At 43.1% G+C, this 24234-nt stretch overlaps 3 protein-coding genes across 8 annotated transcripts in view; all 3 read right to left on the bottom strand.

Moving 5' to 3' along the window:
- Positions 1-13642, bottom strand: part of si:ch211-276f18.2 (glucose-fructose oxidoreductase domain-containing protein 1) — a 28089-nt gene extending 14447 nt beyond the window's left edge. Inside the window, exon 1 of the mRNA XM_035414714.1 lies at positions 12689-13642. Within this exon, the coding sequence (XP_035270605.1) occupies positions 12689-12941 (253 nt within the window). The 5' untranslated portion in view covers positions 12942-13642. The remainder of the gene's footprint in view (positions 1-12688) is intronic.
- A 1899-nt stretch (positions 13643-15541) lies between these two features.
- LOC118224934 (CMRF35-like molecule 8) lies at positions 15542-18295 on the bottom strand. Its single transcript, XM_035412802.1, has 4 exons — positions 18109-18295; positions 17233-17565; positions 16768-16834; positions 15542-16221 (listed from the first exon to the last, which is right to left on the bottom strand). The coding sequence occupies exons 1-4, from the start codon at positions 18143-18145 to the stop codon at positions 16020-16022; spliced, it is 639 nt and encodes a 212-aa protein (XP_035268693.1). The 5' UTR covers positions 18146-18295; the 3' UTR covers positions 15542-16019.
- Positions 18296-20084: 1789 nt separating this feature from the next.
- Positions 20085-24234, bottom strand: part of slc12a7b (solute carrier family 12 member 7b) — a 69054-nt gene continuing 64904 nt past the window's right edge. For all 6 annotated transcript variants that reach the window (XM_035413640.1, XM_035413641.1, XM_035413644.1 and 3 more), the window contains one exon: positions 20085-24049. In XM_035413640.1, coding sequence (XP_035269531.1) covers positions 23958-24049 — 92 coding nt within the window. In that variant the 3' untranslated portion in view covers positions 20085-23957. The remainder of the gene's footprint in view (positions 24050-24234) is intronic.

Genomic DNA, 24234 nt, shown 5'->3' with positions numbered 1-24234 from the left:
GAGATAGCTGACAAGAGGCCATGTTAAAGGCAGGAGCCAATGAACACAGCTGCTAGAAACCTCAGTGAGGACCAGCATACTACAACAGGCCTGTACTGGTGATTGATTTGCAGAGGATTGGCAGCAGTGGGCAGGGTGACTGTGAGTCACCAGCTCTCCACAAAACATTTCTAGGTTACACATAATCCCATTGTGCTGAAGACACACCTGGGTGTCAGCATAAGCAGTCAGCTCTTGTACAATAAGACGGTGGCTCAACAAGAAGGCGTATGAACCTACTGGTGCTCATCTCCATGCTATTCCAGGGTGCAAAAACTCCAGCACAAACCACCAAACACAGATCGGATCTTTGTGCTCAGTGATAAGCCAAGGTTCTATAATCAGGCAAAATGGCAGAAAAAAAGAGTACTGAAGACCTATGTGGAGGTGCAGTCCGTTTTGCACTGTGCAAGCGGTTTTAGTAACGAGGTGGAATTTTGACTGAAACAGAATACCAGCGTAGATCAAGTGCTCATTAACGACTTGCTGACTACGCAATGCTGAGGCAACATCCTGGACCATCCCCCACACTGCACCGTACTCTGCATAAAATAATGCCCCGCCCAGTGCAGTATTGCTTGTTGCAGGCATATGAGACTCTATCCAGAAAGAAGCCCTTGTGGAAAGGCCAACCTTTTCACCTGACATGAACCCTAACACAGCACCTCACGAGTGCTCTCGACTAGCATGAGTGGCATTCAGGGCCCCAGCCATGATCACGTGCACTGCTGAGCCGGGTGACTGGAGCAGCCCTCATCACTGAGTGGAATATTATCTTCCATACAGAAATAACACTGACCCTCTGATAGCAGATTCCTTACAGTCACTGACACCAGCCAAGGTACACATAAAATATTGAAACTGCCACTTATAAACAGTCACCCACATTATGTAACACTCAGTCTTTGCTAAGACACCAGTTTTGTTTATTAATAGCCATGTCGTACGTGCCATAATGTTATGTGCACGTAGATTCCAACTGGAGACACATTCATTTGCACAACCAATATTTTCAGAAGAGAAAGTGGGTTATTTTAGCTGGTGCTACTTTTAAAGTATTATTAATCAAAGGCCAATTTTCTTGTGTGAGTAGCACAGCATTGGGGGGGGGGGGGGGGGGGGGGGGCTCCCAGCTCCCATTCATCTCCAGCCTCTCGTTTGCATATCTCAGCTGACAGCCTTATCTGTGCCTCCCCCGCTCAGGTCTGGCAGTCAGGAGCAGCTCCTGCGCACGCTGCTGTCGCTGTAACGCTGAGGCTCAGGGCTCACAGGGCGGCCGATTGGACCGCGACGGCCCGGACCACCGCTGCAGCGCGGCCTTTTCCGGAACGACCCAAACAGAACCTCGATACGCTCCCGCACCGCACGGCGCCAGCCCTCTCCCGCTGTCCGGCCTCCAGAGAGCTGTGCGAGCTAACGAAATCAAACTCAAATCCGCTCAAATTTAGAGATAAACTTAAAAGATTTGAATGCATTCGCATTACCGGCATTCCCAACTTGGCACTGTCTGGCAAGCTCTCTTGTCAATAGTCAGTTACTGTACATGATCTCTGTCCCATTATAGATTCAATAAAAGCATGTACTAGGCAACTTAATGGCCTATACAGCCATTTGTCCAGAGGTTCTTTTCAAATCCATTCTTCTCCACATCACGTAAATTAAATAACAAAGGGTTTCACATGTACTTACCTTACCTATACTAGGTATACAGAAATACCTGTGAATAGCAGGTTCTAAGAACCTCACTACCATAATTAAAGTTAGTGAGCTTTATGTTCTAGCTCCATACATAAAGAAAATTTTACACAGCTCTTCCTCAACTAAATTAAAGAGGAGGGTACTTCTTTGTTAACCAGTAAATAGAAAAGGGTCCTATCATGTAACATCAGTGGGGAGCGTGGGAATGACCTTTCCCAAGCAGACGAGAAACACGATGCAATGAATTACAGCATCCACACGGCAATGATGCATTCTCCAAAATGGCCGGTCATTCAATAATCTTGGAATGTGGATTTGAGTAAAGGAGCGTGATCTCCTGCAGAAGAGTGTCAGGTGAGAACAGAAGCACAGTGTGCTTACAAACACCACACACTGAATGTCAGCGTTCAGCTGGCCAGTCGTGAGGCTGCGGCTGGTGCATGCTGGGAAATGAGCCCAGTCTGTAGCGGGGAGGTACGGGTTTCAGAGTGGCGTGCTGCTGAACCGCGGCCGACTGCAGCTGCTGCTGTCTGTCACAGGCTAATGTGTGCGGATTAATGCTCCCCATTCGGCCTTAGAAACAAAGCAGAGACGTAATTGGCTGCCTGCGGATTTGGGGTGACTTGCCCTTCAGACTGCTAGTCCATTTGACCTCAGAGTCAGAGCGGAGCAGAGGCAGGATGGAAGACATAAAGGAGGAGAGGGAGAGAGAGTGTGAGTGTCTGAAAATGTGCTCTGTGCATTGACCGACACACTATAGGTCTGCATGTATGTAGGTTGGAGGCTACATATAAGCAAGAAGGGTTTCATTCATATGCAGTAGTCCTGTCCCAAATGTCTGACATTTCCTGTCATGTTTCTTATGCAAACCACATTCAGCATACAGTTCAGTGATTAGCCCTTTTGCCCTTTGCTGTGAAATTTGAGAGATAACTAAAGCATGGCCTACATTTTCAGTGATGCAACGCTAAAGTTTTAAAAAGCTGACACTAGACAAGCAAGTCTCTTCCCAAGCATCAGAGCTCCAGGCCCTCTGCCCTCCGTGGCCCATCGATTAGTGTTTCAGTGACAGTTTCTTCCAGGAACAGATGCTTCCACCGGCCGTTCCTTCGCCGTGTGAGGTCTGGAGCGCGACAGCTCAGGGGCACTGACACGGCTCCCGCCAGCGTGCGCGTGTGCGCCGTGCACGTGCGCGCCGTGCATGTGTGCCGGACGCAGCCAGAGCCGCCCGCGTCACGGCTTTAATTAGATATCACTTCCTCCCCCAGATTTCCTGTGGGCTCAACTGAATAAGCGATGAGACAGCAATGAGGCAGGAACGCTGCACATACGTACACCCCCTCACAAACACACACACGCAACACACATGCACACACACACACACACGCGCACACTCACACTAACACAAACACACAGGCATGCAAACACACACGTGCACACACACACACACACACACCATGGAAGCCCACGTAAGCAAGAGGAAGTGAGTAAATTTCACCACAGAGCAAGGGCTTCATAACCCTGGAGGTCTTTCAATACTCATTGTCCAGAAAGTATTTTACTGATGGAAATATTTGATGTAGATGTCTTCTTATGTAGAACTGCTAACAGTGTGAACATAACCCAACATACCAGAATTGACTAGAACATCAGTATACAAAAAATAATACATTTGGAATCAGCCACACCAATTTAATGTATGGGGAAAAAAAATTGGTTTTGATTGCAACCAACTCCAGTGGGGACCAAAATACATGGTGAACCATCTCAAAGCTGACTTGTTTAACCCATTACTGCATAATGGTTGACACAGTCAATGATCTTGTCATTGGGCAAAGAGTTTTTCACTACGGAGCGAAACTTTTAATACCCCGAGGCAGGTTTTATTGACAGCATCAAAGCTTATTTACTGCTCTGGGGTGCTTAACTTTATTAAAAAATTGCCTATCAAAATATATTTTAATAAAAGCCTTCAGAAATGTAGCCTACATGTTAGCACTTGCTTAAGATTTCACACAGCTCACAAACCTGGAGAGGTTTATTGCTCTATGTCATGTGTTCCTAAAGTGCGGGTTAAATAATGCTCTTGCTGTCACTCTGTCGCTCCCTCTCTCTCCTCACGGGACTACTTAATGTTGGCCGTGCTTTCTGCCTCCCATCCCTGAGGCCCAATTAGAAAATGGCTGCTGTGAACTGATTTAGTGTTATATGAAGAAGAGAAGCTTTTTTCTGCTTCATAAGTAAGTCCCCAAAAAAAAAACAGCTGGAGCAAGCAGACTCGATAAACATTAAAAAATACCCCCTGTCATTGGAGGCAATATCTGGTTTGGAAGTGAGGATTAAAATTCCTTCAACTGACCACTTTCCATTGGTCTTTTAATTAGCCCACACCATTAATGGAAATAATGTGCAACAAAGTTCATTTCGGTCAGATCTTCAGTAAATGTAGAAAGTATTTCAACAATTTCAACAAACTAAATTTAGAAAAACATGGGTTGTACTGTTTGAAATTTGGAATATGGCTTGTTTAGTTCCTGTGAAATACACTGAAGAAGGTTTAGGTCTAGTTGTAATGTGGTTTTCCTTTATGGCAATAATTTGGTATGCTGACAGATTTCTAGAAATTGTGTTTGCTTTGTGTATGCGAGTGGCTTTGATTTTTTTACACTGAAAATATTTTTGCTGAGATTAATAATATCATTACATCCAAACTGTCCTCTTAGACAGGTTTTCGTTTTTTAAGATTTCCACCCTTTAGCCAGAGGAGGTGAGTAATGGCTGTTAAATTCACTGGAGGCTTCAGCTTTGACCTCAGGAAACCAAATAAAAACAAAACATCATTCATGGCCCAGAAAGCCAAAAACATTTCACACGGGCAGCAAAACAAACCATTACCATAATGCATCACAGGGTCTTGGAGACTGGGTGTGCATTAATGGTGTTAGTATCTCCCGAGGCTGCTCCAAAACTGAATAAGCAGAGTTCAAACCTCACCCAATACTCAGGAATGGCCCTGGAGATGGGGAAAATGTCAACTATTTTCATACAGGCACACCTTTCAGCCCTGCCTTTGTGGGAACAAGCCCTACCTGATCTCGCCTGACAGAGCAGGTTTAGGAAAAACTCCCCCGCAGCCTAAAACACACACCCCATAAATCAGTTCATGGGGGGGGGAGGGGGTTGGGGATGACAGATCCATCACACAGATGACCGGCGTAAGTAAAATCCAGCAGAAAAGCACAGGAAAACCTGTTTGATGACTGAAAGAGACAGGCCAACTACACAGTGTGGCCATCATATGGTATGCATGTCACACAGTCAGCACTGAGCCAATGTCAAACCAGCGAGGGAAGCTAAATGACAAATAAAGACCAACGCGGCACAGCTCTACTTTAGGAAATACAGAAGCAACTGAATGATGCTGGTCCGTGAAGTCCCGTTTCAGGAATGCTCACTTTACAGCACGTAGAAGGGTGGACTGAATGCACCCTGTTCTGCCATTTATTCCTGGAACAAAAGAAATTTCACAGGACCTTAAGACTGCACTCCGCCCCTCCCCTCCCTTCTTTCTTTTTTTTTTTTTTAGCAGAAATTAGCATGTAAATGCTTGTCTGAAAGCTTAACATGAAGGGCCTTGAAACTGCAGACAGCAGCGGTATTCACCAAAAGCATGGGAATCGCATCATCACCGCCACTCCCCCCCTCTCTCTCGGAAATCCTTCGGAAGTTTCGGGCCATTCTAAGCACAAATGGACCCCACCAAAACTCTGGGGCGTGTATACTGTGGACGTTGTTGTACGTGTGAGGAAATAAATGAAGCATAGGCCTACTTCACACCAAGCCAAGACATGCAGAACCGGTGATGGACGACAGGATTTACATCAGTGCCGGCACACCTACCTCCTCCTCAGGTTTACATACCAGGTTTACTCACCGACCTCAAGACCAGCCTTACTGCCCAAATGAAATTACTCTCGAATGCTCTGCTAATAAGACCAACACACCTTTCTCTGTCACTCAGCAATCAGACAAAAAATAAACAGAATGCACCAAATACTCAGCAATGGCCATCTATCCACACCTTCCATGGTAACAGGAAGACAACCAGTGGTTGAGGCATTGACACAGAGGCCAGTATACACTAAGATGACTGCCTCCACTTGATAAAAGTTGACCACTGTTTGAACGGTAGTATTACACCCCATTCACAAGGACATGCATGGCTGAGATCCTATGCATATGTTAGAGGGGCTTAGAGAAGGTAAACACAGACCTTCTGCACTTATAATCCCTCCAGAAGAAAACAGTGTTATTTTAAAAGGCACATTTACTGGCAGGCAACTTGCCCTTTTAGACAGAACATAATTAGCCTGTGACACCAGAGGCTGTACTTATAGTTATCTACTATTCTTAGTAGACCAGCATCCTGTGAGGAGAAACAGTTTGTCTCCTTACAGCAGTGGAGGCAGGCTGGTTATTTGATCCGCCCATGCATTACAGCATGAATGGGCCAATGCATGTCGACTGCAAAGGTCAACTGCATTAAATGAGGCAAATTAGACAACGGGAGCAAAAGACAAAGAGGACGTGATTGACTCTACTCCTCCGTCCCAGACTCAACAGATGCTCCTATCGAGTGCCACACAGGTTTCTGTTCCCCAACGGGCAGTAAACAGCCTGTTCTGTCGAGGGGGTGAACAGCCACTGGGAGAAAGACAATACTCTTCATTTTTGACAAGGCATAGAACTAGCTGGCCAGAGATGACATCTCCCAGTCAACAGCACAACACTAATGAGCAGGTCGACGCACTGCACTCCTCCATTGTGAATACTGAGGGCTGCCCTTGGTTCACTATAATGAGCCCGAGTCTGAGAAACTGGGAACTCAACCACATATTTGATTCATTTCAAGCACCTGGCAGAATAAACCTGCTGAAACGCAACATATTGACATGTTTGTGCATATTCCTGAGCAGGATGAGAGGCCTTCCCTACACAACTGAGCCATTTTTTTTTGTTAAGATTCACTCTTCAGACTTTTTTAGTTCTGCAAAAACTTTAATACTCACACATACCATGCTACGCATGTCCAGTTAGCGTCCTCATCCCACACAAAACGTCAGGAAAAAAATATGAAAAGGGCAAGCTTTGGAATTTGAGAATTACGTTGGAATTACTATCTTCACTCAATTTTCACTATGAAAGCAGAGAGTTTTTTTTCTGGCTTTCCTCAATTAAGCACTTTGCGTCATAATTACCTTTTGGAAACAAAGAATCATGGGTGAATACACAAGAATAACAATGTAACATGCTAATGGCACACAAACAGAACATAGTACAAGCTGTGACCTTCTAGGAATTGTACTTGGCCAAGAACGCTAAACTAAAAGTTTTTTTTAGCACGGATTTAATTCTCAGGGATCATCACGTTTAAATAAAATGTAACATTACCGTGCGCTCACAATCGTGAAGGCTCTAACATAAGCTAAGTCTAGCTGACAATTTCAGTGTGGAGTAGGGCCTAAATCAATTAAGCAAGTCCCAAATTAAGCACTTGTTACTTTCAAAAAAAAAATTTATGTAGCATTATTTTCTGAACTCCTCCAAATTCAGAACATACACTGGTTCTATGGAAAAAAAAAAACGTGTACATGTATATTTTCTTAACCTGTAGAGCAAACCATACAATTATTTTATACAAGATGGTGATTTACACTCTGACAGCCTACAAAATCACAGAGCCTGACTGCATTCTCTCTTCCCCCCACCCCTCCCTCTACCAGCTGAGCATCAGAAGGAAAGCCAGCGAGCCAGAATGCATTATAAATGCTAATGTATTCAGGGGAAAGAGAAGCGAGAGATTCGGTTCCCCAGTCCGCGGCCATACATCAGACTCACTTTCATGAGCTGAGACCCGGGAAATGTTAGGTGCACACATGGGCTGCCACAATGCAAATGCGCAAAGCTAGAAATGTGCCACCAGTCCCTTTGCTCTTGTTCAGCGGGGGGGGGAAAAGAATGTCCCTCTGATAGCAGTACAACAGTATGGGCTCATCGGAAAGACTGGCTCGCGCCGATGTCAAGGAGATTGCCATGGGTGTCGACCTGAGGCACCTGCTGTTTAAACACTTCCGCTGTGAGTGCCAACATCACGCTTTACTCATTCAAGCTTCTATTTTGGCACACTTCCTCATATTTCTTTTCTTTTTTTTTGTCTTCAGTCACCACTCCCTTCTTTTTCATTGCTTCTTGCCAGCAAACGCCTTGGAAGGCAAAATTCCACAATGCCCTGATGGAAGAATCTAATCTTCCCACTGCACAAGGCAAAGAGGCCGGCGCGGTGCAGACAATTCAGAGCTTCAGACGAGGAAGTAGGCCACCAGATTTACATTCCAAAGCTGCTCTTTCGAGTTAGCTGAGATACGGTGCATTACTGAGGGATTGTGGCCCTGCTTTCAGTGGATCTCAGACCTCTGCAAATGCTGTCTTCCAGCTCAGGACTCAGTGAGTTTTGAGGAATAGATGAGATAAACAAGAGGCCGATAACAAAAGATACCGTAGATTAAGCATGGGGCAGGTAATAATTTAATATATGCTTCAGAAACATTCTCGTAAATATAACTGCATTGCCCAGTCATATCAATGTACGTTTGCAGCAATCAAAGACATGTCCTGCCAAGTCTGAGTTACACTTTGAGACTGTGACGTATTTATGTAGCTGTTCCCCTGCCTGAAGACAGTATCACTAAGTCAAAAATGTTTTACTAGCTTAACCATATAGGCTATGTTTACATTTATAAGAAAGCATTCAATACCCAAAGGAATTTGTGAAATAAAATACTTTAGAACTCAATTCATAATTCTGAAAGTCCTAGAGATGGCAGAACAAATTAAGAAATACAGAAAAAAAAATGTATTGACTCCTTTGTTGACATAATATTTCATAACTGCCCAGGACTAAAGTTCAGTAATGTGCATGAATCACCACACTGTATCCTTTAATGAACCCATAAGAATGATAATAATGAGTCTACAGTATGGCACTAGAAACATTAAAACACTGAAATACATTCCACTTCTTGGTTAAATTTGTACTACGTGGCGTGAGTTGGATGATTTAATGTGTAGTATTTAGTGACCCCGCCTGACCTGTAACTGCTGGATATTTCAGCTTCCTTATAGAATCCTAAGGCATTATCTGTATCCAGTCTGCTCTGTGAAAAGACCTGTAACCATACAGCAGAGGTGTAAAATCAGCAACAAAGGGAGCCATCCCACAATTCCCAGCAGAGAACACTTGATCCTGAGTAACCATGGCACCAGAGAGCTCTGGTTCACAGAGGGTACACACTAGCCTTGCTCTTAAACATTTTCCCTACAGCTTTGAATCACAAGATAAAGGAACTGCAGGATCGCACTGGCTGACACAATATGCGCAATGTAACAAAAATAACAAAACATTTATAAGCGCTTGTATTTAGGGGTCATTTGAAAGCAGAGCTCTAACCTGCCAGCCCAAGCGCAGGCTCTGCCAGCTCTGGGATACTCTGCTCCTCTGTTCACGCCTCCTGGAACAATTCCAGCCTTGACAGGGTCCAAGTAAAAAAAGGAGCAAGAAAGTGTGTGGTTCTGAAAAACATTTCAGACCGCGAGCGCCAAATAGCTGGCTGGGCTGTTCCCAGCTCTGCCCCAGTTCACACACGTTTTGTAGTGAGATTATCTCCTCGGATTGACAATCGCCACCCCACCGCTTCGCACAACTCGTAGTGCAGGAGTCTGAGTCTGTGGCTCCGGTCTCACGGGGGAAATCTCCAGAGCCTTCTAAACGCACCAGATTCCACACACCATGTGGTGTTCACTATGGAGCCCAAGGGGGAGCACAAAAATAACTTGGGAGTAAAGACAGGTCCAAGTGCAACCTCCACAACCGCCATAACAATGTAAGAAAAGTTATATTTAAATTTTAACCAAAAAGAAATACGAAATACACCAGACCAATATATTGCGGATTTCTTTAGATAAAGTCCATGGCCAAAATATGACATAGCCTAAATATACAGTATAAAAAAAAATAATACATATAGCCTAATACCTGTATTTTTTTTTTTAAAGAAAACAGATAAAATAATAAAAGGACTAATTTACGGTAAATACTTCTGACAAATTTATATATTTCACTTTTCGTCTAGCAAGTGTTAGCCTACCTAATCAACACCAGAATAACTCCCAAGTGTAACCACAAACACAGGTGCTGCCGCTAAGTTGTTCAGAGGAATATCAGCTTCCATCAATTTGCACTGAAAAATGGACGTTTGGCATATTATGTCCCTAAAGAAACACCACACTGCCTCTAATTCACATCTGGTATCAAGTTTCTGTTTTCCATCACTCTCTTTCCTAATCAGGGGCAGCCTGTTTGCTTAGCACTGGGGACACAAGTTTATCTAGGGCATGTGACCCAAAATCATTTCAAATTATCATCTAAATCCATGTGGGGTCACTGTAGGCATCGGATTGTTGCAAGCACAGGACGAACTGCACAGTTAGTGATCCATTGTGATGTCATAAAAGCGATTAATTGACACAACAGATGACATCGCGTGAGAGGAAGGAATGTGACATGGACAGAATGTCAAACACAAAAAAGTCTTTCCATGATCTTACTGACCAACACTAGAAAAAAAGAAGTCACTGATGCAGCATGTGACAGTGTGGGAACACTGCTGTCAATCACCATCTGTGCTTAATTAGTGGCAATTGTTGTAGACTCCTGGGGAGGGGCAATGTGATAACTGACTGACAAGAAGGCTCCATTGAGTGGTTTCAGTATGTAACCTTTTCGTTATTACTAGGTTACACAGTGAACTACACTCCGCAGCTGTGAATCACATATCTGTGTACATATTACTTCTATTTTACAGATTATATTGTATACGGCTCATGATTGTAACACAGTACAGCATTGGAGTTAATAAAAATGCAAAACAGTCTAGTACTGGGTAATATCTTCTTGTGGGCTGCAGAGATGGAGTGGATTTTCCTCTGGTCCCTTCTCACCAGTCAAAATGTCAGAGAAGTGGCGGTGTACTGACTGAAGCATGCTCTGTGTATGTGACAGTCATTAAACCAGGGCTGACAGGGCTTCCCGTTGTCTTGTCCAATCACAGCATAGATTATACTGGTCACTACACGTCTCAGCTCAGGTGAAAAACTGTTATTATGTTTCTTTGGGTGACCTTTCTTATGCAGTTTCCCCTCTATCCTGAGCTTGGCAGCAGATTCACCCAGGGGCTCTGTCGGTATTCCAGAAGGGGAAGAGCAGGGCAATGGTGGGGGGAGGAGGAAGGATGGGGGTGAACAGGAGCTGGTGGAGCCGCTGTTTAACTCAGAAAGCTCTGAAAACGAGTCCAGGCAGTCAAGCACCTTTCAACTGCCACAGGACAAATCAGGGTAATCATCTCCCTTGCTGCTGCCTTCTGGATTGCTTTAATTCACAAGGCTGTCCTTCCCATTTTGCGGGTCCAGGCACACAAGGAAACCACAGGCTGGCTATCTGCAATGATCCAGCCAACAGAGGCCCAACACTACCAGCCCAGTCTCCCTGTGCATTTCCCCACAGCTGATTGGCACTGGGTATTTTTGGTCTCTGACATGAGCACCAGTGAGGAGATGAAAAGAGCTGATGTGCTGTTTTTTCCCCCCGCTGCCACCAGACACCTGGCTGTGTCAGTCTGTCCACTGATCCAAGCCACAGACAAACAGCCAAGGGAGAATATCGGTCCAGTTAAGACACAGGAGCACCACAATAGTGAACTGAATCACATGCCGCGAAGTGCAGCACCGGCTTCCCCAGAACTGTCACTGTATTGCCCAGTATTTCAGATTCATAAGGACACTTAGGCGAAGATAAACTGTCATAAAATATTAGATTTACTGCATACTGTTAAATAACCACAACCATGTCACCAGATGTTATGATGGATGATGGATAGTACAACCCCGGAGTCATACTGGTGATGTATCAAGGCTTGTGTTTTTTTTCATTTTTCCCCAACTGGGCGAAAGGGTTAAGAACATGTTGGCAAGTCTGTATCTTGACTGTCAGTAACTTCTTGTTCTTGTACTCTATTATGGAAAATAGGGATGCGTCTTAATCCATATACTCACCATACACCAACTCAACAGCATGTCACCTAACTGTGGACAACGAGTGCTGATAATCTATTGTTTAAAAAAATATACAATTTGTACAGCATTTCAACAAATTAACTGTGATCTGTTATTTGGCCGAATAGGCCAGGTCTTGAACAAAGGGAAAGCCAGGATACACTAAGTGAATAGTGCTGCGTTAATTAAATAATCAAAATAATCAGAATGCTATCCAGACTATAATATCTAACATTCACCTGTACCGTTCCATCGGCTACGGTCAGTAACACCGGCATTCAATGGACACAGATTGCCACACCTGCTTTGTGGAAAGCCTGGCGAGACATAATTTTCATACTACCCTTATCCAAATAAACGATCCATGAGATAGGTGCGGTGGTACACAGAACGATACTCACTACATTAAGTGAATAACTACAGCGGGGGAGTCGACCGCGACCAGCACCCAACAAGCTAGCTGACGTTAGCCACATTCGCTACTACTCATGCAGGGTACCAATGACTGCGCCGTTCAAATAGCATCGGCGGGTGCCTTATAATTTTACTGGCTTTGACTCACTGTGTCCAGCTCTCCTGCAGCTGCAGCTCTGAAATACCCCATTAACCGTCTGTACATTGAGTAGAAGCCCAGCGGATTCTGAATGATACGCCATGCATCACACGTGGTACCTTCATGATTTCAAGGAAGTGCCTATTTTTAACATACAGTATTTCACTGCATAGGACTAAACGCAGGGTTAAAACCATTTAGCGTATATAGAATTCAGCTGTTAAAACTCACCCAACGTTTTTACAGCAATCTGCCTCGTGAGAGGGGGAGGTAGGTTAATGCAGACCAAATCCACATCCTGGTGCAACAAGACATCGTCGATCCTGTTGGTATAAAACGGCACGTTCATTTCCTTCGCCAACTCCTCGGCTTCTTCTTGAGTGCGTCCCCAAAGAGCCTTCACTGCGAACCCCTCGTTCTTCAAGAGAGGGATGATCACCCTCGCGGTCAAGCTGGTACCAAATACCCCGACCCCGGGAAGCATGACTCGCGTTCGCCGTTTTCTACTGCTCGCTACTGGGCTTCTTCGATACCATCGTAGACTCACAGCACAGCAACGCGGCAGGACCGGAGAGAAAAATAGCTAATTGATAACATCAGGTTAGCCATCCACCTGCACAAATTGACCCAAGACCTCGCATTTTCGCATCGGTTCAGTTCTCCGGCGTAGAGTTGCACTGATACTGGTTAGATTTAATTCAACATCCTCCCACAAGAATCAGGTTGCAAAAACATTCTTAACCGTCCCTGTCTGGCTTCTAGCGTGCACTCGTCTTTCTGATGAAGGACATGTCACCTTCTCTTTTTCCTGCAACGCCCTCTTGAGATACTGAAAAGAGCAGGTTCAAATATTTTCCCTTCGGCAGAAGTGAACTACCGGAGAATGCGACTGTACTATCGCCCAAGGCTGGCCTATGAGAGGACTGCTAGTTAAAGGCGTGCTGCACTAACGTCCCATTATTATTATGCCGCTTGTTATTGATGTTGCAACCCAGTCTTGCACTGACTGTGCTGGATACTGGCTGGATACGTCAGTCTCCCCGTGTGCGCCCTCCCCGTTTTAACCCTTTGAATCCGAGGCTGAATTTTTGGTCTGACTGATGACTTCGTATGGGCGATATTAGATAAAGCATATTGATTCCGGCACGTCACGGTGGGGTTTAGTTTAAACAAAACAACACAAATTGTGTTTCAAATGATATGTGAGTTGCATTTAAATGTGTTCTCATCATGCTGAAATATCAATAGAAATGTGATTATTATAACGAACAGCCTATCCTACTTCTATGTTAATCCGTAAACAGAAATGTTTTATTTATTACACTTGTCTATGTTGTATCTGTCTGGCTGTGTTATAATTGTGTTGTCAAAGTTACTATGTGGTAGCATCGATGTAATTATAAGTAGGCCATTTATGTAATATTTAATTATATTATCCAGGTACTGTGAATGTCACAGGGTCCTCGCCAAATCGACACTAGCCCCACATTATATCAGAAAGTGAAATATTAACCACAATATTGACATCCTTTTAGCAATATCACGAAAGATACCGTTTCCAGTGGTATGTTAGACCTTTCAGTCGATTTGTAAAGAATGACTTCAGTGTTCTGAAGTGTGGCCACAATATATTAGGAAGGCTTCAGTGCCAGTCGGGTAATTTTACACTTTTAATTGTACTGTTCACTTTACAGTTTAATGAAGCTGCGCGGAGAGCACTGAGCTCTACATTGCTCAAGCATCTGATCGATAAAACTGCACTGAGAGCGCGTGAGCAACGACATTGCAGCGCAAGCATCCTCTCAGAGCACTGTGCTCATCCTTTGGGCACATACTGAAATATGCCCCGTGACTCCACGGGGTGGGATTCTGACATGTGGTAGAACAGGTGGCATAAACACTGTAACTCGCTCAGGATAAGAGTTTAGGCTATGTGTCAAATAAATACCAACATTATTAATGCAATAAATAGCATTCATGCATATGGAATGCCGCTTTCTTGTTTAATTGGTTTCTCTAAACAAAGCATCATTATAAATATTTGTCAAGCCTGAAATACAACAATAGCCTTCTGTTTAATAACACCGATTAATAATTCCCCCATTACATACCATCGTCTGATGAAGCACTGGAATGTGTGATAGTGAGAGAGCATAGCCTATCTTTTCTTTATGATTGGGAGCTACTTTAAATTCTGAAGCACAGAACAACCCCGGAAGCGGAGTTTATTTGAATTCTAACGAGCAGGTTTTGCTGCAGGAGTTCATTGCTGCTGCAAGACAACACGCAGTGTGAGTGAGCGGTAACGTTACCTTATGTGGTTGTTTTCGGAAATTGTGGCTTCCGACGGAGGTCGGAGACGCGGAATTTGTTATAAATCCGCTGTTATGATTCAGATCCTTTCCCCCCACTTAATTAAATTTTATTTGTGCGTACAGCATTTCTAAATTGTAGCTGTGAAGGTTTTACGACATAAAATGCGCTGGAGCCAGATAATATATGCCATGGCAGATTATGTCCAGACCTGGGTCAAATACATATTTAAAGTATTTTAATTACTTTTAAATAGCCTACTTATTTAGAAATTATTTGAAATTCAGCATTTGCAAATACTGAGTATTTAAATTACAAGATGTATTTGAAAATGCATTTAAGGAGCATTTGAATGTATTTGCAATTACATTCAAATGTCTTTAAAAAAAAACATTTAAAATACTGAATTTGCTGAATACTGAAAATACTTTCATTACATTACATTTTACATTACAGGCATTTATCCAGAGCGACTTACACAACTTTTACATAGCTTTCACAACATAAGGCCAGTGGTGCAACATGTGCTATTGCACCAAGCTGTTGAAAGACTAGAAAAGCACTGGATATGCAAGAACCTATCAGCTCTGAAAGTTGAGCATTTTGTCTAATTGGAGGGCAGTATTTTGATGAGAATGCAGTATTTTGATGTCAAGTGACTGCGGACGGCCCCAGTCCAATTGTACCAATTTCCATTGTTAATTGGTAGTGAATATGCACAGCTGAATTCTAATTTATCAGTGTCAAACCTTACAAAATGTAAAATATGTCTGTTGTTAGTATGATTACGGATTTTATTTAATATATTGAAGGTTTCACTCACAAATCATTTTTTTTGTTAGTTTGATCACAGAGCCATTTTCTTGGAGCTCATGGATCCACTACAATAAAGTGGATCAGCTGCAAATTAATGTAAAAATAAATAAAACAATAAGACAAAAATTCAGGATTGAAATTATTAATATGTACAATCGCAAAGGAAGCCCTTAGCAGTCTCTTACCTCCATTTTTCATCATGTGATTGACACAACACAATATAATATCCAAGTGATTTAGAATAGCAAAACCAAATTATGATGCTATAACCACAACACAATGCAAAGAGTACACGTACAGGTGACAGGTGATGTTTAGAAACGGTTACCAGTCTCTTTTATATAAAAATTCAGTTGTACACAGATTGAAAACCAAAACTGTACTTTGCCCTGGGTCAATGTCAGACTGCAAATCGATGCATCTGAGCCAAAGTTCATCTCAGTTCCATGGGGGACGACCTGGGTGCACAATGAGATGAGACATGGGAGCGCGTTGAGTCTGACCCCTGCAGGGTGTGTGCAGCAGCGGGCACCGACTTTCTGCAAGTGCTCCTCTTCCACCAGGTGACCGTGAAAAAACAAGCCAACATCAGGGAGAGGAGAATCCACCGGATCACAGCCCACACTCCAGCAACACTGAGGACAGGAAGGTATGTTTCTTAGTACTCTGAATCAGGTAACTGACATCTGGGTTACATATCGACTTGGTACATGCCTCCAGGTTTGTAAGTCTATGCAGCTGAAAGTTTACTGACACAACCTGGGTTATGTTCCTTTGCTCAGGGCAACAGTAGCCAATGCCACCGACGATGCTGCGTCCCTACACAGTCATGTTTTCTAACTGAAGTGGAAGGTGTTTCCCTTCTTTGCGTTTCGCCCTCGATTGCTGCCACCGCCGTAGCTGTGGCAGAGGATCAGCTGGAGAACTTTTTCAGATTCCCTGCTATGACTCAGGAGCGTGGAAATACCAGACTCTCCAGAACCAGAACCAGTCTGTTCCTCTCCTTGAAAAGCCTGTCTGAGTCATAATTAGATCAGATGCTCGTGCTGTTTCTACCCCTGCCCTTGAGTCGTATCTTGCTCAGAGGGCATGTGACCGGCATGGGACCCGGTAAAACCCAGGAACGGATTCTTGGCTGAGACGGACTGCGGAGGCGCTGGGACGTGAGTGAGAGACACTACCTGGACTCAATGGTGACAGGCTTGGCTGGTGAATTCTGCACCGCTGTATCTAAACCGGATTCACTGCCTGGAGGAAATAAAGGCTGCATTAGGTGCCGTAAGCAAAACCTGTACTGCATTATATTTTTATATTTATCATTTAATCATTTATTATACAGATGGGTAATTTCTGAAGCAATTCAAGTTAGTACCACGCGTGAGAAAATAACAGCACGATCTCTGTCAAATATATCATTCCTTAGCACTTCCCCTCTGTGGGACATGTTGCGAAAGTCATGGTTTTTGTTCTATCTGCAACATATGTTATTTGTATACTATGGATAAACAGAGGTTTTCTTTAAAAGATTTTCATGTTTTCATTAAAACAATTATAGATATTCACAACTGGAGATGTACTCTAAGTTTAAGATCTATTGTCTGTAGAACTCTCCTTCTCAAAGAAAGAATGAAGCATATTCCACTCACCTATGGAGACGTTGAGATACACTTTGTGGTTGTCATCGATAATGAGTTTGGATCTCTTTATTGCGCACTGATACCAGCCCGTGTCCTTTATCACGAGGGAGGCTATGGTGACATTGAAGACTCCCAGAGGCTTCTGATCCCTGATGGAGACCCTGCTGTCTGTAACAGAGCCGTCCGTGCTCGCCATTTTCACGCAGGCGCTTCGTAACCTACCTGCGCACCAGTACTTCACTCTGTCTCTGTGGTGCTTGTCATATCTGCATGGAATGGTCACTGTATGCCCCACCAACCCGGTCACCACATCTGGACCGTACACCTCCTTGCAGTGAGCACCTGGGGAGAGGGAGCACAGGATCCTGCCCTAATGAGGACCCAGATGGATCAAAGTAGTAGTCCGTGCGTGATAATGTAATTCCTCACAGGACCGTTATAGGGGGTGAACTTTAGTTCTTGTTTTTCTTCCAGAATATTTGCGGTCCTTCCTGCACCATCATAGTTCAGATGTAAAGGTGACTATGTTTTTCAAAGCAAGCACCAAAAAGACGACAACCTTGCCCCTCAATCAGTTAGCAAATACTTGTCTGTGTTATTGCAGCTCCAGATCAATCAAGACTTAATAGCACTTGGTAAATCATAAACTATCTGCTATATACCAGTTTTTCTTCATTGTTTTATCAAGTATAGGTGATACATTGCATTTAGACATGCATGTTAATATTTGACTGTTAGAAGTGTCTTATTGTACAAAGATTGTACAATAGATTGTTAAAGTTTTAAACTGACTCCTTGTGCTACCAGTTGGAACTGAATACGTGCATTACCTTTTCAGGAAGTTGAGCGGACAGATTAGCAGTAAGCAAAAAGGATTATATTTACCTGTCAGAGTGAGCATCAATGCAAGGAATGTCCTCATCTTTGGGTTTACACAAGTAACATTAGCTTAACATCAGGAAAGTGTGAGAAATTCAGATTTACTAGAATAAACACCACCATGAAAAATCCGCGAAGTGGTTTTTCCGTGAATCAGGAACCACAGTTAGAGACTTCTGACTGTTGTCAGGCAACAGCAGCAGTTCCTCTGATGGCTTCCTGTGTCACCACTTCTGTGATGGCTGGTCATAAATTGAATGGCAGGCCGAGGAATTACTGTATGTCCCTACTGCTGCAGTTAGTTATGAAAATAAGGGCAGTGGCTTTGATTAAAACCTAGCATCACTTCTTTCTTTGAATTCCAGTAGACAGCATAGTGCTGTGAAGAAAGAGCCCAGTTGAATGTCCTTTAATCCCTTCCAGTGGCACATCCTTGAGTCTTTTGGAAGCCCCCAGGGGAAACTCAAGACTTTCAGGTTTTAGCTGGGGCATTAATATAGCACTGAACGCTTACCTTTAGTAGTTCCTGACATTGAGAGGTCACCTGGAGCTTCCAAAATTAATCCCCAGAGTGCCCGAAAGCCTCGAGACACTCAATATATTGATTGGCAGGAGCACAAAAAACCCTGCTTCACCTGCTGAGGTCTCATGACTGGAATGATCCTTGGAGATCCAGTACAGAAGAAAGCTATTAACTGTAATGCTTCGCACAGGTGCTATATAAATAGTTGCATGGTTTTTTAAAGAAATGATATTTAAATATTATATACTCACCGGCCACTTCATTAGGTACACCTGTTCAACTGTTCGTTAACGCAAATATCTAATCAGCTAATCACGTGGCAGCAACTCAATGCATTTAGGCATGTAGACATGGTCAAGACTATCTGCTGAAGTTCAAACCAAGCATCAGAATGGGGAAGAAAGGTGATTTAAGTGACTTCGAACATGGCATGGTTGTTGGTGCCAGACGGGCTGGTTTGAGTATTTCAGAAACTGCTGGGATTTTCACGCACAACCATCTCTAGTGTTTACAGAGAACAGTCAGGAAAAGAGAAAATATCCAGTGAGCAGCAGTTCTCTGGGCAAAAATGCCTTGTTGATGGCAGAGGTCAGAGGAGAATTGCCAGACTGGTTCAAGCTGATAGAAAGGTAACAGTAACTCAAATAACCACTTATTACAACCAAGGTATGCAGAAGAGCATCTCTGAACGCACAACACATCGAACCTTGAAGCAGATGGGCTACAGCAGCAGAAGACCGCACCCGGTACTAGCAAGTACCTAATAAAGTGGCCGGTGAGTGTATATTGCTTTCTCACCCATGTAAACACTGTATCAATAGTAATGTCATTAATGACACTTCGATATGGATCTTAAATATAAAGCCATTTGTATTTTCTTTCCACTCGTAATGCAAAGTGTATATTTTCAAAAGTGTCAGATGTCCCCCAGTGGACACATAGCAAAATGCAGAACAGATTAACAGAAATCTTCCTTGTGCATACTTCCAGTTTGCCCCCAAACATGACTGTAGTGACACTTTTCACTGGACGCCAAGTATTACATATATCTCATCCAACTAGATTTAAATTGACTTGTTCACTGCACATGTTATATATTGGAAATGCTAAATATTATTTAGTATATTAAAAATATAATTGAAGAAATGTGATGGACCAATCAAATTTGCTTCAAAAACTAGTAACAAAATAAATAGGGCTGCTATATGGACTGTTGATATTTCTGTGTGTGTGTGTGTTACATTTTCATTATGAGATCCCAGATAGACTAAATCAATTTAAGGCTAGATCATACAGCATTCTTTGATTGAACTAATTGGTAATACAATATTTAACAATATCGTCCTGCATTTATTTAGTGACGATTTGCACTTCAACAAAAAGCCAACAAACCACAGAACGGGGTGCATGACAAGTTCATTGAGGTAGGCATCACAAAATAATAATGCAAAGCATTAAGTCTGATATATTTCAGCACTTTATTAATTACTCAGAGGCACAAATTTAATTTAAAGGGCTATCCTCCGCTACGTGCGCACCCACAAGTAACAAACGTCCTAAGAGTTTGAGATTTGTCCAATGAGCAGAAGATGTACATCCAGCGGATTAAACAAAAGACTGCACGCTCTAACCACTCTCCGCTGATCTCAATATGATACAAGACCTGTAAGAGAGGAGCCGCAAAGCTAGCTGTATAAACCAGCGTGCTGGATCAACCTCAAATGGAAGCCTTCTCTTCTACTTGAAGGTTTAAAATTTTTTTTTAAAAAACAAACAAAGAACTTAACCGTTTCAACATATAGACAAAAGGGATTGATGGTGCAGGTCTGAACCGCCATCAAACTCCCTTCCTAGCCACCATGAGGTAGATAATGCCATTTCATCTCACATTGATAGTGAGATTTACACAAGACCTCAATGAGCACTCTTCAGAAGTGGAGCCAATTTATTTACATATCTACTGCTATTTAGTTCAAATAACAAAGCTCCAGTTTTTTTTTCAGTTTTTATTGTATTTTTTAAACTTTTGTTATGTTTTTAAACTTCATTTTGGATCTATAATGTGGATATTCATATTGTGGACAGAACCAAAAATATTTTTGGTGCCTAAAACCTCAAATACACATTTTCAAAGAATTTTAAATAATTTTAGCAACACATTTTATTCCTTTTCCTTCACACATCTCTCCTCTATGTCCTCGTCCGGAAGAGAAACAGTAGGCAACAAAAACCTTGCCCCTGTTGCCCTGGTGATGGGATTTTTAAAATGAAAAAACACATAACATGACATCACAATTTCACTTTACCCCACCCCAACAAGTAACACAAAGTGGGGAAAAGCCAAGTAAAATATAACAGTTTAAGTACAGACACTACAACCACGATCAGACAAAATTTAGATACTCAAAAAATGCTGACATTGGATATTGTTTGTCTTTGTCTATTCTAAAACAAGAACAAAACTCCTTCAAGATATTGTAGAAAAATACCATGTTGAACGTCTGGTTACAAAATACTACTGAGCTAAGAAATGACAAAAGAAACTGTGGAAATATATTCATTGTGCGTCAGGACTTGCTCTTTTTTCAGCCAGATTACACACCAGGACATCCAGGATAAATGTCTATGTAGCCAAAGGCCATTTGAGAATGACCTGGCCTCTAATCCTATCCAATAAAAAAGCAGGAGTACCACATTCACCACTGATATGCTGTCACCTCCTCCCTCATTTCATTTAATATTTCAGCCAAATATTAACTTAACGTATTTACATGCACTTCAGTCATAAAACAAGTCTGTCCTGGAATAAGTAGTGTCAATTGCAATTCTCCATTAGTTTAAGGAAGCAAATTTCTATATGTTGTGTATTTTGGGTGGACCCAATCAGACAATAAAGATGGAATATTAAGCTCCCGGTGACATCACAAAAGTAAATTCTGACATCACAAAAAGCATACTTTCACAGTTACTTTTGATTATTTTTGGCACATATCTTCCTATATAAAGTGGGGAAAAATCATACGGATGATAAAAACAACAATACAATCTAAAAAAAAAAAAAGAAATTACACAAAACATTTAATTAAGAGTGAACAGTTTTTTCCTCGACAAGATACAATATCCCCTTCATACGAAGCTGCAATGGGCCACACATTCGCACATCCTACCGTATCATGAAGTCAGGTCAAATGTGCTACTCACACAATTAACAGGAAACATACTAATAACCATAAAAGAATAGAGATGAATCATTGTACTCTTCTGCTTGCTGGGTCAGGCTCAGGCCACACTTCTGGACGACCCACAGAAACCGAACATCATACAGTCTTGAAAAATGTTTTTGTCCAACAGTTCATTCCTCCGTAAAAAGTTCTCGTGATTTGTATTCGCGGGGGCAGACGCTCTCATTAATTAGCACAGTGTACTGCCAGCTGTTAATATCGTCTCACACTGCCCCCTGCGATAGACTCATCATTACAAGAATCAGACGAATAGCTTGAAATTAACAGTCAAAATCTGAGGCAGAAACGAAATCGTATCTAGGAACCAACCGTCCGTCAGCCCGCCGTAATGTCCGTGTGTAAACAAAAAGACATTCGCGCTGAATTTTCTACTGCAGCTCGGAAACTTAGCAGCCGCTTCAGGCGAACCGTAAGACCCGCGGTGCGCAGAGCGGCGCGGCTGGCGTGAATGAGACAGAACAGACGTAGCTAAGCCCCGCGCAAACAGCTGACGGTCGCTTTACACTTCTCGGCAGCGTAGGGCCAGAGGACTCAAGGTAGCCAACACTGATGGACAGAAAATATTTGAAACGTGCCTGTACAATGGCGGCAGTTGAAGACATTTTCTAAGCTGTGAGTACTGCAAAAGCAAGGAACAAATACGCAATTCCAAGGGGAGAACTGTGAAAGAACAAATTTTCCACGCAACAAGATTACATTTATTCTGACCCACTGGACAGTTACTGGCCTTGAATAATGAATCGCCCAGAAGAATGGGCTGCTTACAACATGAGCACACACAGCAGTCTAAAATGACAACGCAAACACACACCTCTAGTCTTCAAACTCACAATCCTACATCCAATCATACACTGATAAATTTTCTTCGTATTGAAAACATTTAATAAAGCCCGACATTACAGCACTGACTATGGCTATTTTCCTAATGCTACACTGGTCTGTGGTACTTTGACCATAACCACAGGGCTGAACTAACAGCTCATGCTCGAGACACCCAGCCAGGAGGCATATTGCACGTCCAAGTCCTCTTTTCAGTCCCTCACTGAACAACCCCAAGCCCAGGTGACACGCGGAACCCTACAATAATACAGTCAAGGACACTAAAAATAAATACCTTTAAACAGATGACCCAGCTTTCCTTTATTTTTTTTTCCTTCTTTGATATGTACTTAATGAAAGTTCTGGGACTTTTCTCCTCTGCCATAGGTCAGTAATATGCCGTAGTGAAATGAGCAACTGAATTAGAGTATATGATGAAGCTCCTCAGAGCACTCATGACAGCCTCGAGAGGACTTATGGTCCTGACAGATACATGAGGAATCCGGATTATGCAAGAACCAAACATAACTGCTGCATCTCTCTCCACCAAGGCTCTCACAATCACAATAGCTTTGTCTTTCGCCTACACCAGAACTATCAAAGTCTTCAGATTGGCATAAGAAACCACAGATATACGTAGTTCTAAGATTGTTAAGAAAAGTAAAAGCGTGTAACTTTCTTGTTTTGTCACTGGTTTTACAGAAATGGAAAAATGACTTCTGTAACAGGATTCACCTTTCATGAGTGAGACCGGGTAGGGGTGTGGACTGATCTACAACCGATTCATGAGCTGAGGGAGCTAATCAGGGAATGAGATGGTCGCTTGCCTTTCATGGCCAGTCTTTCCTGTATTACTTCATTAAAACAACCGAACAACCAAAGAACAAAACATTAAAACGAGGCGTTTGCCCTGCTGTCCTCTGCTGAATTTACACTTAGTCAACGTCCGACATCTAAACGAACGGAACACTGAAGAGAAGACGAACGAACACAAAAACAGGACACAGGTACACACTGAAATTAAAGTGTCTGCATGCTCTATCCTCCGGGCTGCGTGATGACAGCGCTTCAGCGGCAGTGCTGTGAGCTTCACGGGCCCAGCCTCGGCCGGGTCCTCAGTGGCCGTGAGACTGCCGTCCCGAAAAACAGCCGTGACCCTGGACAGCCGATCCACCCGTACCCCCCCCCCCCCCCCCCCCCTTCCCCACGCGAGTCTCCTGTGATCCCTGGCGTTGGCGAGCGCTCGCGCGGGTGCGGCGGCGGCGGTGGCGTTACGAGTAGATGGTGATGACCTCCCTGCCCCCGCCACGCACCAGCAGCACCCGGTTCAGCCCTTCCATCAGAACCTCCAGGAACTCCATGTCTGCGTGCGGCGGTGAAGGAGGGAGAACACACATACATATATAACTAAAGTGTCTCATATATGCTCAGGACATTGTGCGGATATTAGCTTTTAGCTGCTCTGCTCAACCTAGCAGTACCTTCTTCCATGGGTTTTATTGGTGTGCCAGATTAAGGCATATCAGAGGTGTAATGTGTCCATGCAGC

This window comes from Anguilla anguilla, chromosome 4 (assembly GCF_013347855.1).
Source record: "Anguilla anguilla isolate fAngAng1 chromosome 4, fAngAng1.pri, whole genome shotgun sequence".
In the NCBI taxonomy this organism is placed as follows: domain Eukaryota; kingdom Metazoa; phylum Chordata; class Actinopteri; order Anguilliformes; family Anguillidae; genus Anguilla; species Anguilla anguilla.
This window is presented reverse-complemented; position numbering and strand designations above follow the sequence as displayed.